Consider the following 14,682-nt stretch of genomic DNA (forward strand, 5'->3'; position numbering starts at 1 on the left):
CGCAGTGTTGGCTCTTGCAGGTTATGGGACTAGGTCCCACCACCCCATTGAACGGGAGGCTCTGAGATGGCAGAGACCATACCTCACGCTCTTCAGCACCCCGTGCTGGGCTAGCCCAGTGCCTTTCACTCGGTCTGAACCCCGGGGAGCAGAGGAGAAGGGAGACGGGGCTGCTCAATGCCTTTTCTCACTGCTGGCCTGGCCTGAGACGCGGTTGGAACTCCCACGCTCAGCTCAGCGATTTGTCATAACTGCTCTTTGGTGGAAGGGAAGAAGGCAGTGAACCGTTTGGAAAGGATCCTGCCCATTATTCCTCTTGAAGCCACAGGGTGGAGAGCAGTATCCCTGGCTAGGTGGGTGAGGTGGGGAGAAGGATGGAGAAGAATGGGAAGACACCAGTCTGCCTTTGAAAAATGCCCAACGCAGACAGGGCTTGGCAAGAGAGCCCTGAAGCCACAAATCGTATAATATCCTAGGTCACCTGGAAGTATGTGATATGAAACGGTCAACTGACAGAGGAAGCGGTCAGGAGCAGAGTGGGGTGGGTGAGATTCCCCAGGAAGTTTTCAGAACAGGGCTCACTGACAAGGCCAGGCTCCCCGTGCTGCAGGCAGTGGGTACACAGAGCAGACCATGGGCTTCGGAGACAGACCCGGGCTCCGGTCTTGCTCTGTCACTTTCACTGGATGACCTTGAACCTGTTATTTCACCTTTCGGAGCCTCGGTTTCCTCAGCTACAAAAGGACACCTTGCAGGGCTGTGATGAGAATCACCGAGATGATGGATGTGAAAGTGTTTTTGGTAAACTCTGCAGGTCTGAATAAACACCAAGGACTCTTGTGGAGAAACACCGTTCAAGGGCATCATCTCCTTGGCGATGGCGGCTGCCCCACAGGATGGCAACGAAGGCTGCTGAGGGCTCCGTTTCAGCTGGCCGAGGGGTGCTTCTTGTGGCGGGGAATGTGGTCGCCCAGCTCCCAGCTCCTAGGGATGCTGAGAAGGAACTGGGTGCTGCTGGTCCCTAGTAGCCATTCTCCCCAGTCCCTTCGGCCCCACATTGCCCAGGTTACCCCACTTCTGCTGCTCTTGTGATTCATCCAGGGAGCCTTGGCAGGAGAGAGGAAGGAGAGGAGGAAAGAGGAACGCTTTCCCCCAGGAGGAGGAGATGCTGGAGCTCCACATCCCTTGGGCTCTGCCCATCCTGGGTCTGGCCAGCATGTGGGATGAGCTTCCCCTCCCTTATCTTTTCCTGCCTCTCCTCCTCTCCAGCGCTTTTCTGGACCGACAACCAAGCCTTGGAATCAAAAAAGCTAACTCCTTTTTTATGAGGGAGCTTTTTTAAGCAGACTGTGTCCCCGCCCTGTACCGCCCCACCTTGGGTTTCTATTCTTTTCCTCTCTGTCTGAAACTCTGAGCTCTTGCAGAAAAGATCCTGAGCCGTCAGCAGCCTCTCTGAAATGACAGGGGAGCTCACAGTCACACACACCGCAGCAGGGCAAGTGCCCTGGGGCTGGATAAAAGCGACCCGTGGAGATTGCTGGGTGGCTGGCATTCCAGACAGAGGGGCAGAGCTCTGTCCTCCTAAGGAGCTGGGCTGTGCCAAGAGGCACGCACACTCGCCTGCGGGCCTCTCAGCACCAGTAGCGGCATGGGCCCTGGGTGAGCGTGCAGAGCAGAAGACACTTTTGATGTCTGGGACCCCAGCCCTGTTGCCGAGGGAAAGTGAAGGGAGCAATTACCGGAGCCTGACACAGGGGAAGAATGTGCTGGAGGGAATGCAGGGGGAGGCAGGCGGCCAGGGCAGCGGGGCACCTGGGGCAGAGAGATGAAAAGATCTCCCTGAGTGGGAATCTGGCCCCATGATGAATGGGGTGTGAGAGAGGAGTCTGGGAAGGGGTAAACAGCCAGGAGGGACACAGGAGGGAGGGAGGGCTGAGGAGAAAGAATGCTGAGGTCAAAGAGCAACGCGAATGCTTCTGGAATCATTGAATCAAGATCCAGCACGTTGCACACCCGGTGGGGTGGGTGCTGATGTGCACATAGACATGGGGCCCTGCCCCCGGCCTCAGCCCCCACCCCTGCCGAGGGGTGAGCAAGTCAGCTCTCCTCCCAGACACATTCAGTGCCCCCTGCAAAACTTTTCCCTCTGGAGACTAGTTCTGAGGCCCCCAGGGAGCCCCCCCGTAACATACACTAGCATTTGTGCAGTGACTGAGTTTCACTGTTGGCTACAAATTTCATGTATGTGTCCCCATTAATGCACCCCTCACCCAAGCCAGGGAGGGACAGAGAGCGTCAGCATCACTTTTCGCAGGTGCGAAGTCTCGGGTGTCTTAGAGGTGAAATATTTTGGCACAGGTACCAGGTGTGGAGCTAGGACTTGGACGTGGGCTCCTGGAGTTAAACGTGTCACCCTACTTCTCCGTCGCGTGGAGCTGTGGGTGCCACCACCTGACACCTCCAAGGAGAGATCACTTACTCCAGCCATCGCTCTCTGCTCCAGCTGGGCAAGGCTCTGCCCCTGCTCAGGACAGACGCTTTGGGAGTGGGGGTGGGGATTAGGAGCTCAGCTCAGAGTTGGGTTCTTGGGGACCCCTTGTGAAAGAGGAAAGGGCCATCTGGCTCCTACTCAGACCTGACTGGTGGGAAAGAGGGGTGGGAAGGAGGGCTGGGAAGGACTGAGGACTGGAGTTGGCCCCAGGGGGTGCTCAAGAGATGGCAGATAGAAAGAGTCCAGAAGCAGGACTGTGTAGGGAGAGAGGCTGGGGTGCCACCGTCCCCTTCCTGTCCGTGGGGCAGAACAATGGCTGCCCACCACCCCTCTAAAGACTGTGACATTTCCACAACCCCTGCGGCCGGCCCCAGCGTGCAGGCAGCTCCATCCTGCCATCTCCCACTCCCCACCCCACCCCCTCACATCCTCCCTGCTACCCTGGCCCTGCCGCTCTTCAATTTCCAACCCCTGGCAGATCACTGATTAATTCAGGGCTGTTTAATAACCCTTCCATTTCGATGAAACAAGCTGTCTTGTTTTCTTTATTTTTAACACCGACTTGCGTTTCTTTGCTAAGCATCTTACTGTCATTTAAATTTCTCTGTCTCCAACCAAGCTGATAATAGACTGGAGCGAGCAGCTGCTTCCCTCCCGCTTATGACAATGATTAGAAGTTAGAGCTGTGCCGGGAGCTGACCAGTCTCGGTTCAGAGGGGTCTGCCCCTGCTTGTAGAGGGAGTGCTCATTCTAACGCGATTAGGAGAATTCTGGCTCCCGGGGAGACCAGGGCTTACCCCGGCCTAGCCTTCCGGGCACCCTGTGCCGCTGAGGGGAGCGGTGGGGTGAAGGTGTGAGAACCAGCTCTGTTTACGATGGCATTAAGGCCAGCAACTGTGGGCCTGACACTCAACTTCACTTCTCAACTTTGTCTTCCGTGAATTTACTAAGCAGCAAACAGGGAGACTCAAGGTTAGAGGATTTGGAGGCGGGTGGCAGTCTCATCAGCTATTACAGCTTTCTGCTCCACAGGGGAATCCCTTTTCTTAAAAAAATAGATTTTTATTGATTTCAGAGAGGAAGGAAGAGGGAGAGAGAGATAGAAACACCACTGATGAGAGAGAATCATTGATCGGCTGCCTCCTGCACGCCCCCTGCTGGGGATGGAGCCCACAACCCAGGCATGTGCCCTGACTGGGAATCGAACTGTGACCTCCAGGCTCATACGTCAATGCTCAACCACTGAATCACGCTGGCCGGGAATGAATCCCTTCTTAAGACCTGGTCCACAGCTTCTAACCTCTGTCTGACTTCTCCAAATGATGGAGCTCATTCCCTCCCCAGACGCCCTTCTGGGGTTGGAGGGCCCTGGCGACCAGCACTTACATCGAACTTGGGCAATAGTGTTTGTGTGCATACCCTTCCTTCCTTGGCACATTGCACAGTCCTCAAGAGCCAGCACAGCGACATGCCTCCTCCCGCAATACCTGGCACATAGCAGATATTCCACCAACATTTGCCCAATCACATGAAATTATGTGTAGTCTCCTTGCAAGTTCTGGGCCCTCCCTCCTGCCTGGGCAGGCCCCTGGGGAAGCTGCTGGTTTTTCTCTACCTGTACAGGTGTGCCGCCCCTTCCTGTCCTCAGGCCAGAAGTCTGCGTCCTCAGGAGCCAGGTCCCTTCTCTTCCCCTCAGGCCCCAGGAACGACACAGCTGGAGAAAAGCTTGGCCAAGGAAACTGGGGTGTCGGGTAGAAGCCAATCAGGTGGCCTGGACCAGGCCCTCTGGATCCCAGCTCTCCCCCATCCCCTCTGGGTTGGGCCCGGCTGCCTGAGAAAGTGTTCAGATGCCCAGGTGCGAGGTGCACAAAACCTGGCTGGCCCAAGGCGCAGGAATGGGGGGGTGGGGGGGCTCCCAGCTGGCAGTTTGCAGGCAGCTGCTGGGGTCATTGTCTCACCCTCTCCCAGTGTGAATGCTGAGCCTATAGAGGCCGAAACACAAACAGTGCCCACAGGGCCTCTCGCGAAGGGAGGGGTGGCTGGGCCTTGCCAGAACCATTGGCTGTGCAAACAGCAAGGCCTGCTATGCCTGGGGGAAAGCTGGTGGGGCTATTGAAGAGAAGGGGCCTTCCTACACCACCCAGCCCAGGGCGTGAAGAGGCAGTCTGTGCATCCTAAGGGCGGTGGACTGGCAGGGAAGGGGAGGGGTCAGCTCCATGGGATCGCCACTGTGAGGTGCCTGCCTCTTCTGGGCATGAGGTCGGGAAGGAGAGACTGGAAGAGAAGGTGGCTCAGTGGGCAGATCGAGAGGGTGTGCTGCGCTAGGCTGGGGCCAGCAAACCTCCTCGAGATAAGGCAGAGCCTGGACACTCGCCATGTGATGCTCCATCCCCCCCCCACCCGCCCCCCTCCATGTGGAGTTGGGTTTCACATCTATTATGTGGGCCTGGGTAAAAGCTGCTAGGAAATACTCAGAAACCTTTTCCCCAAGTATTCTACATAGAACACCCAATTCCTTTGTAGTTCAAGTGTGTTTTTTAAAATAATACGTTAGAAAAGAAAATGAAGGCACCTTGCCACACTCGTTTCCCACAGCTGGCTCTCGGGCAGTGCGCTGAATGCATAGGACTCCTCCTCTGCGAGCCACCTTCCCACGCTCTGCCCTTCAACAAGGGACGGACTCTTGTGCATCAGCTGGGAGGGCAGTGGGCAGCTCCTTGGGCCAGAAGACAGCCGATGTGTCCCCCAAACCTCCTGCTACATTCTGACCAATGATGGGCGCTGGCTAAGGATCTCATCCCTGTGCCCCAGGGACCCGCTTGGGCTCTGGGACGCCGCACCTGCTCATGTCTTTTATGCCATGTCTGCCCCCTCCATGCCCACACTCCAAGGAGCTCTGTCTGCCGAAAGATAGAAGCCTACTCAGGCAGGCAGAGGCCGGTGGGAGCTGCCCCGTCCCCTGCCGTGGGAGGTTGGCTACCAGGAAAAACGCCACCTTACCAATTCTATGACAGTCTCGTTCACCCTGCCCTTACACCTGAAGGCACCAAAGGTGAAAGGATAGCAAATTCAGAATTCAGATTCCATTCCCACCGGTTAAATGCTAACCACGAGTCCCGGTCAGCTGGCTCAGTTGGTTGGTGCGTCGTCCCTTACACCAAAGAGTGTGGGTTTGATCCCCAGTCGGGCCACATACTGGAGGCTACTGATCGATGTTTCTCTCTCTCTCTCTCTCTCTCTCTCTCTCTCTAGAAATCAATAAAGACATATCCTCAGGAGAGGATTTAAAAACGAATGCTAACCAGGAGCCACGCACCAGTGGCCTCCCTCTCCGTTTCCCGTCTCCACTGAGTCTTCAGCCTTTTATCTATTTTTATATATAAAAACCTTTAGCACACAGAGCTTCTTTAAATAAAATCTCATTTTTTCCCCTCAGAAACTCCCAAACAAATTCAGAGAAAGAGAAGGACTTGTCCCTAGCTTGGCTCCGTTCCTGCTCTCGTTTTGGAATAGTTTTACACGTTTACAGCGATTGTCCTTTTTCCAAATCCCCTCACCATCTTGCTCTGCCTGGCTCCAGACAGAGGCCACTGGGGGACGTGGGGAGACCTGAAAAGCAGCCATTGCCACCAAGCAAATGGAGAAGCTACGGTGCTGGGGACAGGGCGGGGGCCAGCTCTCCCAGGGTGGCTTGTGGCTCTGTGCCCTCGCCCTCCCGGGACCAGGGAGCAAATGGTGGGAAGGTGAGAAATCTTTCAGGAAGAAGGAGGAGCTCAGGTGTGAAGGTGGGCCCTTTGTGCTGGCGCATTAGGACCCTATTCTGACACCAGCTTCTTCCTGGCCATCTGTTGGGACCTTCGTGGTGGGACCCAACCTCCAGAGGGTGCGGCTTCCCAGCCTCACAGGCTGGGGATCCGTTTCTCTAAGCCTCTCACCGCGGGGTGCTGGGCCGCTCCGAGTGGGCGTGGGTGGCAGACTTGAATTTTCTTAATTTCCGGATGAACCTCAGGGGGGTGTTTGCCTAACAGAAACCCTGGTGGTGTGGTTTGAGTTCCAGAGAGTCAAGGGACCTGTCAGGATGGCCTAGGCAGCTGGGGCCAGGGTGGGGGGCCCGTCTTATCAGGGGACTGTGACATCCTGACCCCCTCGCTCCTGGAAAACACCACTGCCAGGTCCTGTCTGCTTTGGGCTGGACTCCCGTCCCAAGGAGGACCCCAAGTTCAGAAAACAGGCTCTTCTCCCTCGGGTACCTTTGTTACTCAGGAGAAAGACAGGGAAGCTGGGGCAGCAGTCAGGGGAGGGGGGAGGTCAGAGGCCAACGTAATATTTACCCAGCCCAGCGAGGTCTTTGCTTTTATGAAGCAGGAAAGCACTTCAAAGCAGCCACATCCCCTCCTGCCACTTGGCCGCCCCTGTTCTCCTGCCCCTCGGGGCGAGCCGCGTAGCTTTCCCAGCCCTTCCTCTCCTCCGGAGCTTTCCACCCTCTCTCCCTCGAAGGGAGATGCCCCCTGCCCTGCCTCCTCATCGGAGAGGGACAAGGACTTGCCTGGAGATGCAGAGCAATTCCAACGCCTGGCTTCCCCTGGCATTCAAAGCCCCGGCTTGGATTTCTCCTGTTTAACTCTGAGTGAGTCATCCATCGACTCCTGTGGATGGAGGAGAGAGGGCGGCCGGGTCCCCGTTCCTCATCGGAAGCCGCAGTCCAACCCCCAGAGCAGCAGGACCCAGCAATGGAGGGGGCATACTAGGCCGTATACTGGTTCTTTAATTTTTGAGGGGGGTCACAAAGTCTTCAGAAATATACAGAGGTCTCCACCTATTTCTAGAGAGCACACACGTGTAAGGGTGTCACAGAGGCTGCTGAAAGCCCACGCATGCCCCGATTCTGTGCATCCCAGTCCAGGGACGTCCCGGACCTCAGACTCGATTTGAACACTTCAAGGAGTCAGGAGAGCCCTACCTTCCAGGATTAAGATCAGAGACAGTTTGTAAACGATGCTGAAGCTGGCCTTCCCCCTAACCTCCCTCCTCGCATCCCTCTCTGCCTTCTTTCTGCGCAGAAACTTCGGGGGTTCCTAAGTACCTCTCCGTTCAGCCAAGGGGCAGGGGTACAATCTGGATTTTCTCTCCGGTGGGTTCCATTCATTGAGTTCCCTGGGATCAGAGCGGGTGAGTAGCGGCAGGATTCTGGACACTGAGATGCGAGCACAGATGAGTAATAACTTGTCCGGAAGGACCGCCCTGCCAGCTCCAGGGGACCGGAAAGGGATGCGATTTACATAGAATACAATGTGAAACCCTAGGGAGTGGGCCTGGAGACCTTGCTCTAGGATGCACACTAATAGAAAACAACCCCAGGGCGGTCCATCCATTTAGTCTGTGGAGGAGAAGGAGGGGGAAGAATGCTTAGGGGCAGTTCTGAGAGGCTGAGGAATGAGAGGTTAGTCATTCCCCACCAGCCACTTTGAGGTTCTCAGGCACCTGAGTCTCTCTCCTGGCCTCTCTTTATCAGCACTGCATGTTTCTGGCTCATCTCCAAGGCACCTTGCATGGCCTAGAGCAAGGGCTTCCAGAAACTTCTGCCCTTTCACTTCCTGAGTCCCAGTGCCCAGTGGCCCAAGTTCTGCCTGATGCTAAGCTTCTCTGGGGGGCACTTGGCTTCTGTCCGTCTCCCTCCCCTTGGGTACTGTCCATTTCTTGAAGGCAGGACCTATGACATTTCCCTTCTGTGCTGGGTGCTGCGACATGCCTAGCACTGCCTCCGTGATCAATTTCTGCCTGTGTCACGGAAATGGATCGCAGTCCCTGCTTTCCGTGTCTTCTGTTCGCTGCAAGGGCCAGCAGTGTGGGTGGGGTACAGCTCCAATGTGAGGGTTCATGTTGGAGGGGATGTTCGTTCCCTCTATCCCTCCATCTCCCAACTAAGGGGAGAGGGGGGCTGTTTCAATACAAATCCAAGGAGCCCGTGAGTGTCTCCTAGGACAGTGCAGGCAGCCCTGGGGTGCCCATTGGAGAACGGGGGTGTTGGGGGCCCAGGAGAACGGGCTATTCACCCTGGGCCCCAGGACCCCTCTCCCTCTTCCTTCTCAAACACCGCTGAACTTTCCAACTGCTTTTTATCTTGCACACCGAAAGTAATTTTAGCCAAGGAAAAGCAGGATTAAACTTTCAGAACACGATACATTTATCTTGTTTTTCTTTTCTCTCTCCCCCCTCCCTCTCCCTTCCTTGACCCCAGGTCAATGTGAGCCAAAGGGAAACCAAGATGAGCTATCAGGGGCTGGTATCAGATCTGAGGAGATGCTACACTCTGGCCCTCTGCCCGCCCCCACGTCCGTGGTTCTGCACACCCTCTCAGGCAGTTATTATCTCCCCGATGAGAAAGGCCTCTGGACTCGGCGCTCTCCCCACATTGTCCTGCGCGGAAATGAAAGGGGGAATTATCATTCAGAGAAAGGCTCCCACAGAGAACATGAAGACCGAGATTAAATCAGCGATGCGCCACAGACAGGCCTCCAGTCCCGAAAGATCTTTTGAAAACAGTCTCCCCAGAAACAGTTTTGCCACCACCTGGGCGGGTTTCGAAAAGTCCTCATGAAGGGAGTTGGGAGGAGGGAAGGCATGTGAAGGCGCCTTGGGGATGGGCCAAAACTTTTATTGCTGATAAAGACAGGCAAGGGCCTCTTGGCGGGCCAGCCCTCAGACTGAGTGCCTGCTAACTCAAGAAGGCAGCCCTCCTCCCAGCCTCACACCCCCAGGCATCCTGTTGGGACGGGCCTCTCCCTGGCTGCTCCCCACCCTGGGGCGCCCTGCTTAATGCTGCAGGCGCCTTTTCCAGGCCCCTGCAACCAGACAGGGTCCCGAGGTCCCACTGGCAATGGGACTCTACCAGTTGTGGTCTCTGGGTAGTGACAGCTGGTAGTTTCTAATATATCTCATCTATTTTTTCTTGTCTTAAAAAAAAAAAAGCACAAAAACCACTGTTTAGAGCCAAGCCTGGTTTTCAAGAGCCCCCTCTAGTGGCGATAACCTGCTCCTTCAGCCACCCAGTTCACCCAGAGGAGCCTAGCCTTCGGGGGGAAGATTGGAAGGAGCCCCATCTGCCTGGAAGGGTGGTTCCCACGTGCTTTCTGCTTTAGCTCTCAGCTCTTTCTGCTCCATTCACACTGTCAGTCTCTCTGTCTCTACCGTCCCTTTCTGTCACCTGCTTCTCTCCATCTATCTGTGACTATCCATATCAGGCCCTGGGTCTTTCGTGGTGCGCGCAGGCTGCTGCATCTTGGTCTGCATCTTTGGTCCACCTGCTGTTTTTTTCTGGACACCAGGTCTGGTGAGCTGGAAACGCTCTGACAAGGCCCCTGATCGAATGACCTCATCTCAGAGGCCAACACAGGGACCCCTAAGCCAGACCCACAGCGAGAAGCACAAGGAAGACTGAGGAGCATGGAACTTGGGCATCAGCTGCCTTCCGCAGCCCCACCCCCAGGTAAACCTGGGTGACTCAGGTGTGAAGGGGTCTAGAACCTGGGCTGGGAGTTCCTGCTCTGGAGCCCAGCGTGGAACCAGCTCCTGATTCTCCCCAGCGTGCTGCCCGCTTCCTGGCCTCTGCCAGTACCCTACCATGCAGACAACTGGCAATACCAGGATGGAGGGCCAGCTGGCAGCGGGTGGGAAGAGGGTGCCGGGGAAGAGGGGGAGAAAAGGGTAAGTAGGGGCCAGGACTGAGCCTGGGGCTGGAGCTGGCAAGGGGAGACAGAGTGAATATTCTGCTGGGGCGAGAGGGACGCGGGGAGCACCTGCTCGTCCTCTGGGTTTCTGAGGATGCCCTCACCCACGCAGGAGCTGTGGCCAGGGCAGGGCAGGGCAGGGGGTTAATGGTTAACCAGCTGTGAGAGCAGGCACTTTTGCACTGCTCAGGCCTACGCCTTCCCTTTCAGCTCCCCCTCCTTCCCCGCTCCTTTTTTTACACTCTTACCCAGGAGGGACCCTGCTCCCCAACAAAGAACTTTCTCGCCTCTATTTCTGCCCTCAGTTCCAGATGGAAGAGTCTGGAGCTAGATAAAGCAGTTCCATATGCCCCATGCCAGGCAATGGGCCCCCAGGAGAAAAGGGGGGGGGGGGCGGTCTACTTCTGACCATCTCACCCTCTCTCGGGACCAGCTGTTTGACCCTGGGAAGACCGGCCTTTCTCTCTCCACAGGGCTCACCCTCAGAAATGACCAGAAAAGAAGTGGACACACACCCGCCCTCATTTACTTTAATCGGGCATGAAATCTTTGTCACTCAGTGAAAAAACTGTTTCCCATAAGGGAATCGGGCCCATTCATCATTGTTTGAACGGAGCATATGTGCAGGGGAGAAACAGAATATTCGCCTATAATGAATTGATAACAGACTGCCCCTGGGCGAGGGCGGCGGTGACGGGAGGGGTGCACATGAGCTATAAAACTACAGCACCTCCACGCCCGGCTCTGCATTTCCCCGCGGACAGTCCTGAATTATTTGTAGTTAACAGACTGTAACACAATGCGCCCGTCGCTTTATGATCAGAATGGGGGTGGAGGTGGGGGTGAGGGGCTTGGCTGGGAGCTCCCTGCCTCCCCGTTGGCCATGATGGACAGAAGTATATTGGGCCCCAGCCTGTGTGTGTCCGGACAGCTGTGTGGCAGCAGAGAGACAGCTGGGGGTGGGGGCTGTTGCTGCTGGAGACAGGAATAGTCTCCCCCCACCAGGCCCCCTGTCTTGAGGAGGCAGCCAGAGAAAAGGAGAGAGACTATAAAATCCCCAAACAGTGCCAACTCCAGAACCGTAAATATTTCACAGCACCTGAGCAGGCGGGCCCGGGCTGCTGCCAGCTGCTGCCCTGTATATTTAACTGTGTCACCGGTTTTCCCTCCCGCTCTGTGTGCTTCCTTGTAACGTGCCCATGAAATACAGATTAACGGAATCACCAGAAGCGTTTGCAGATGGAAAAGAGACCTAAGAGAGAAGGAGCTGCTCTTTGCGGGCTTTCTTCTTGACCCCATTGGAAGCACAGACTCCAGTAAAACGGATGGTGAACTTTTATGTTTCCCACACCTGCAGCTTTAGACGGTCAACAGGGTGAGAGGGTGGATGGCCCCTGGCGCTTTGGGGACAGAGGCAAGTAGTCAGCCCAGCCCTGAAAGGGGGACAGTGACCTTGTCATGACAAGGCTGCTTTTAGGCAACAGACATGCAACACCACCTTTTACTCCTCATTGAGACTTGGAAGGCCAGCCAGCCCCTTGCCCTGCTCCAGGCTGTGAGGCACCTGGATGACCCTTATGTCCTGTCAAAGGAGAGGCCAGGTGGGACCCCCATGCCAGACTTGGGGTCCCTGGGCAGAGGAGACCTGCTGGCACTTTGCCAAGTCGGATCCTGCTGCTCCTCAGCACCACCATCTCCACTGCCCACCGCTCCAAATGTCATTCCCATGTAAGTGCTTTGCAAGCCAACTTGCCCCATCCTAATGCAATTTGCAGAAGACAGTGAGGGAGCAGAGAGGGAGCAGCAGGACCCTGAGGAGGGTCCGCTGGGGGATGGAGAGGAATGGGTCCTCTAGGGAATGCTCCGGGATGAGGAAGGGTTGGGGTGAAAGGTAGAGATGGCAGGTGGAAGAAGGGAAAAGAAACCCACCCTGGCTAGGGCATCTTGACCGATGCTCCTTCAGTTTCCTTGGTCCCCTCTCCTCTCTCTCCTCACTCCCCCACCCCCATCCCCCAGGCCAAGGAGGGGAGATCACAGGTAATTAGTGCACCAGGTGCCTGGAGAGGTGAGGGGGACCTTAATGAATTCTTCTCTCTTCTAGCCAGGAGGCCAGAGGACAGAGGCTCCTAGCAACTCCAGGAGCTTCCTGGGGTGAGTGCCTAAAACTTGGGCATTCCCACCAGGAAGAGCTCGATTCCTCCTTCCAGAGCTACCTCTTCCCTGGGCTCTGTTGCTCTGTTGCTCTGTGCAAGGCCTCAGAATTCATAGCTGCCCAGAGGGAAGAGGGGCTTTCAAGGTCTGAGAAAGAAGCCCAGAGGTATGGGCGAGGGGAGGGGGGAAGGCTGCTATCATCCCAGGAGGGGAGAGCTGAATTTGACTCTACTCCTGAAGTGCCCAGCCCAGCACAGATACTCATAAATCTTGTCCACTGCCCGGAGCATACAAGGAAGAGAATGAATGGGCCCCCACATTTCTGCAGGTTCCTACATACTGCTGGGTCCCCCAGCCACTGCCAAGATCCAGCTGGCAGCCCTAGTCCCTCAGACTGGCCGTGTCTTATGTCCCTAGCATAGCCACTGCTGCCATGTCACTAGGTCCCTACAGGAGACCTGGCCATGTCTCCACTGCCCACCTCAGGGGGCTCTCACTGTAGATTCTTAACTGGCCTGGAACCCCAAGTCTAGTGCTCCCCAGCCCCACTATCTCTAGCACTCCGGACCTGAGTTTGAGTAGGTAACTCCTCCTATGGCAAGGGTCATGCTAAATAGATGGATATTTGTCTGGGAGCTGAAATGACAGTTTTTGGTGACTCTCTCTTTGGCCATCCAGCCCCTGACTAACATTTATGGAGACTACCTGTGGGATGGATCCAAAGGGCTAGAATTTTCTAAGGTCCCTACATCACTTGTGGGGTGGGGCGAGAAGGCTCCCATGGGTCCTGGGCAAGGTAATACTCCAGTTGCCAGCCCTCTCCTGCCGCCCAAGCCCAGGGCAGGTGCCCATTGGTGTGCACCACGAGGGCGCACGGAGAGGGCATGGGGGCGCCTCTCCCCATTCAGCACCTCGGACCGGCTTCCTGAGCCCCTGGAACCCGCGCAGCTTCCTCTTCCATTCCCCAGTCCCCTGATCCCAAGGAATAGCCGGCGGCCACCAGGGACTCTGGCCCGGGAGTGAACGCCCCCCCCAATCGAGCGCTGGCCACAGTGGCCTGGGGCTCTCTTGCTCTCGTGCCACCTTTGCCCACACTGGCCCCAGCTCTCGGGACAGCCCCGCCGCCCCAGCGCTCCCCGAAGCCGCAGAGCACCGGCAGGTGCGCGGGGAAGGCGCGCCCCAGAGCGTCGCCGCCACCGGCAGCCGGCGGCAGGGAAGCCGGTGGCCGGCGGGGAAGCCCAAGCGGGCAGGGCTCCGAGTCCGCCCGCGAAAGTGGCCGAGCCCGCGCGGGGACTCGCCCGTCGCAGCCGAGCCCGGGAGCCGGGGGCCGGGACCCCGGAGAGGCGCTTGGGATCCGGAGGAGCCGGCGCGGGGCGTGCGGGTGTCTGGGGAGAGGGCCGAGGGCGCCGGCGACTGGAGCGCTTCTTACCCAGCTCCGCGACGTCCGTCTGTCCTTGCGTCTCCGGTCCGTGCTCCTGGGCCGCCGGCTGCCGAGGGCGGCGCGCTGCCCCTCTCGCGGCCCGCAGCTCGCAGTCACCAGGAGAACCACATCCACATGGAGTCCACATTCATTAAAATCCACGGCAAGCCACCGGCCACTTATCTGTATTCCTGGAGTGGCCCCTCGGTCTCCTGTCCGCGCGCCCCTCCGTGCCCGGGCGCTGGCCGTCGGCTCGCGGGGGACCCGGGCGGCGCCGAGGGGGCGTGGGGGTGGGTGCGTGGCGGTGCCTGTCCTGGGGAAGCGGCGGAGCCCAGGCTGTCTTCAGATTTTCCCAGCGCGACTTTCCGGGCTCCTCTGACATCAGCAATCTCGGCGCTTCCTTCCCTTCGCTCTCCGGGTCCGCTCACAGTCCCATTTCCTCCGGGAGCCGGGCTTGCTCAGTCTACGGGGAGGTCCGCTGCGCTCGCGCTCCCCTGCTCGCGGGGGCCCCTCCCTATCGCTCGCCCTCTCGGCCAAGGATTCCCAGCCACTGCCCCGCCGCCTCCCGCTCCCGGCTGGCGAGGACGCCGCTCCTCCTGCTCGGGCTCCCCGGCGGCGGCGGCGGCGGCGGCGCTGCTCTGCGCCCGGCCTCCCTCCCTATATTACCAGGCGGCTCATTATCATAGAGGCCGCGCGCCTTAACCCCCTCCCTGCCGGCCGCGCCCGCCCGCCCGCCCGCGCTGGGGCCGCGCCCGCCGCTGGCACCGCCCGCCGACAACCCCCTGCCCCCTCCCCGCCTTCCCCGCCCGCCCCGACTTCCTCCACCGCCAGCTGTCAACAAAGGAGAAGCACGCTTGGCATCGGAGGGGGGCCGCCCCTCTGCCCTCCAGGCG

At 57.7% G+C, this 14,682-nt stretch overlaps 1 protein-coding gene across 1 annotated transcript in view; it reads right to left on the minus strand.

Moving 5' to 3' along the window:
- PLXNA2 (plexin A2) overlaps window positions 1-14,421 on the minus strand; it is a 208,415-nt gene extending 193,994 nt beyond the window's left edge. Inside the window, exon 1 of the mRNA XM_080648776.1 lies at window positions 13,799-14,421. Coding sequence (XP_080504902.1) covers window positions 13,799-13,937 — 139 coding nt within the window. The 5' untranslated portion in view covers window positions 13,938-14,421. The remainder of the gene's footprint in view (window positions 1-13,798) is intronic.
- Window positions 14,422-14,682: the final 261 nt, after the last annotated feature.

This window comes from Plecotus auritus (genome assembly GCF_963455305.1).
Source record: "Plecotus auritus genome assembly, chromosome: 12".
Lineage (NCBI taxonomy): Eukaryota > Metazoa > Chordata > Mammalia > Chiroptera > Vespertilionidae > Plecotus > Plecotus auritus.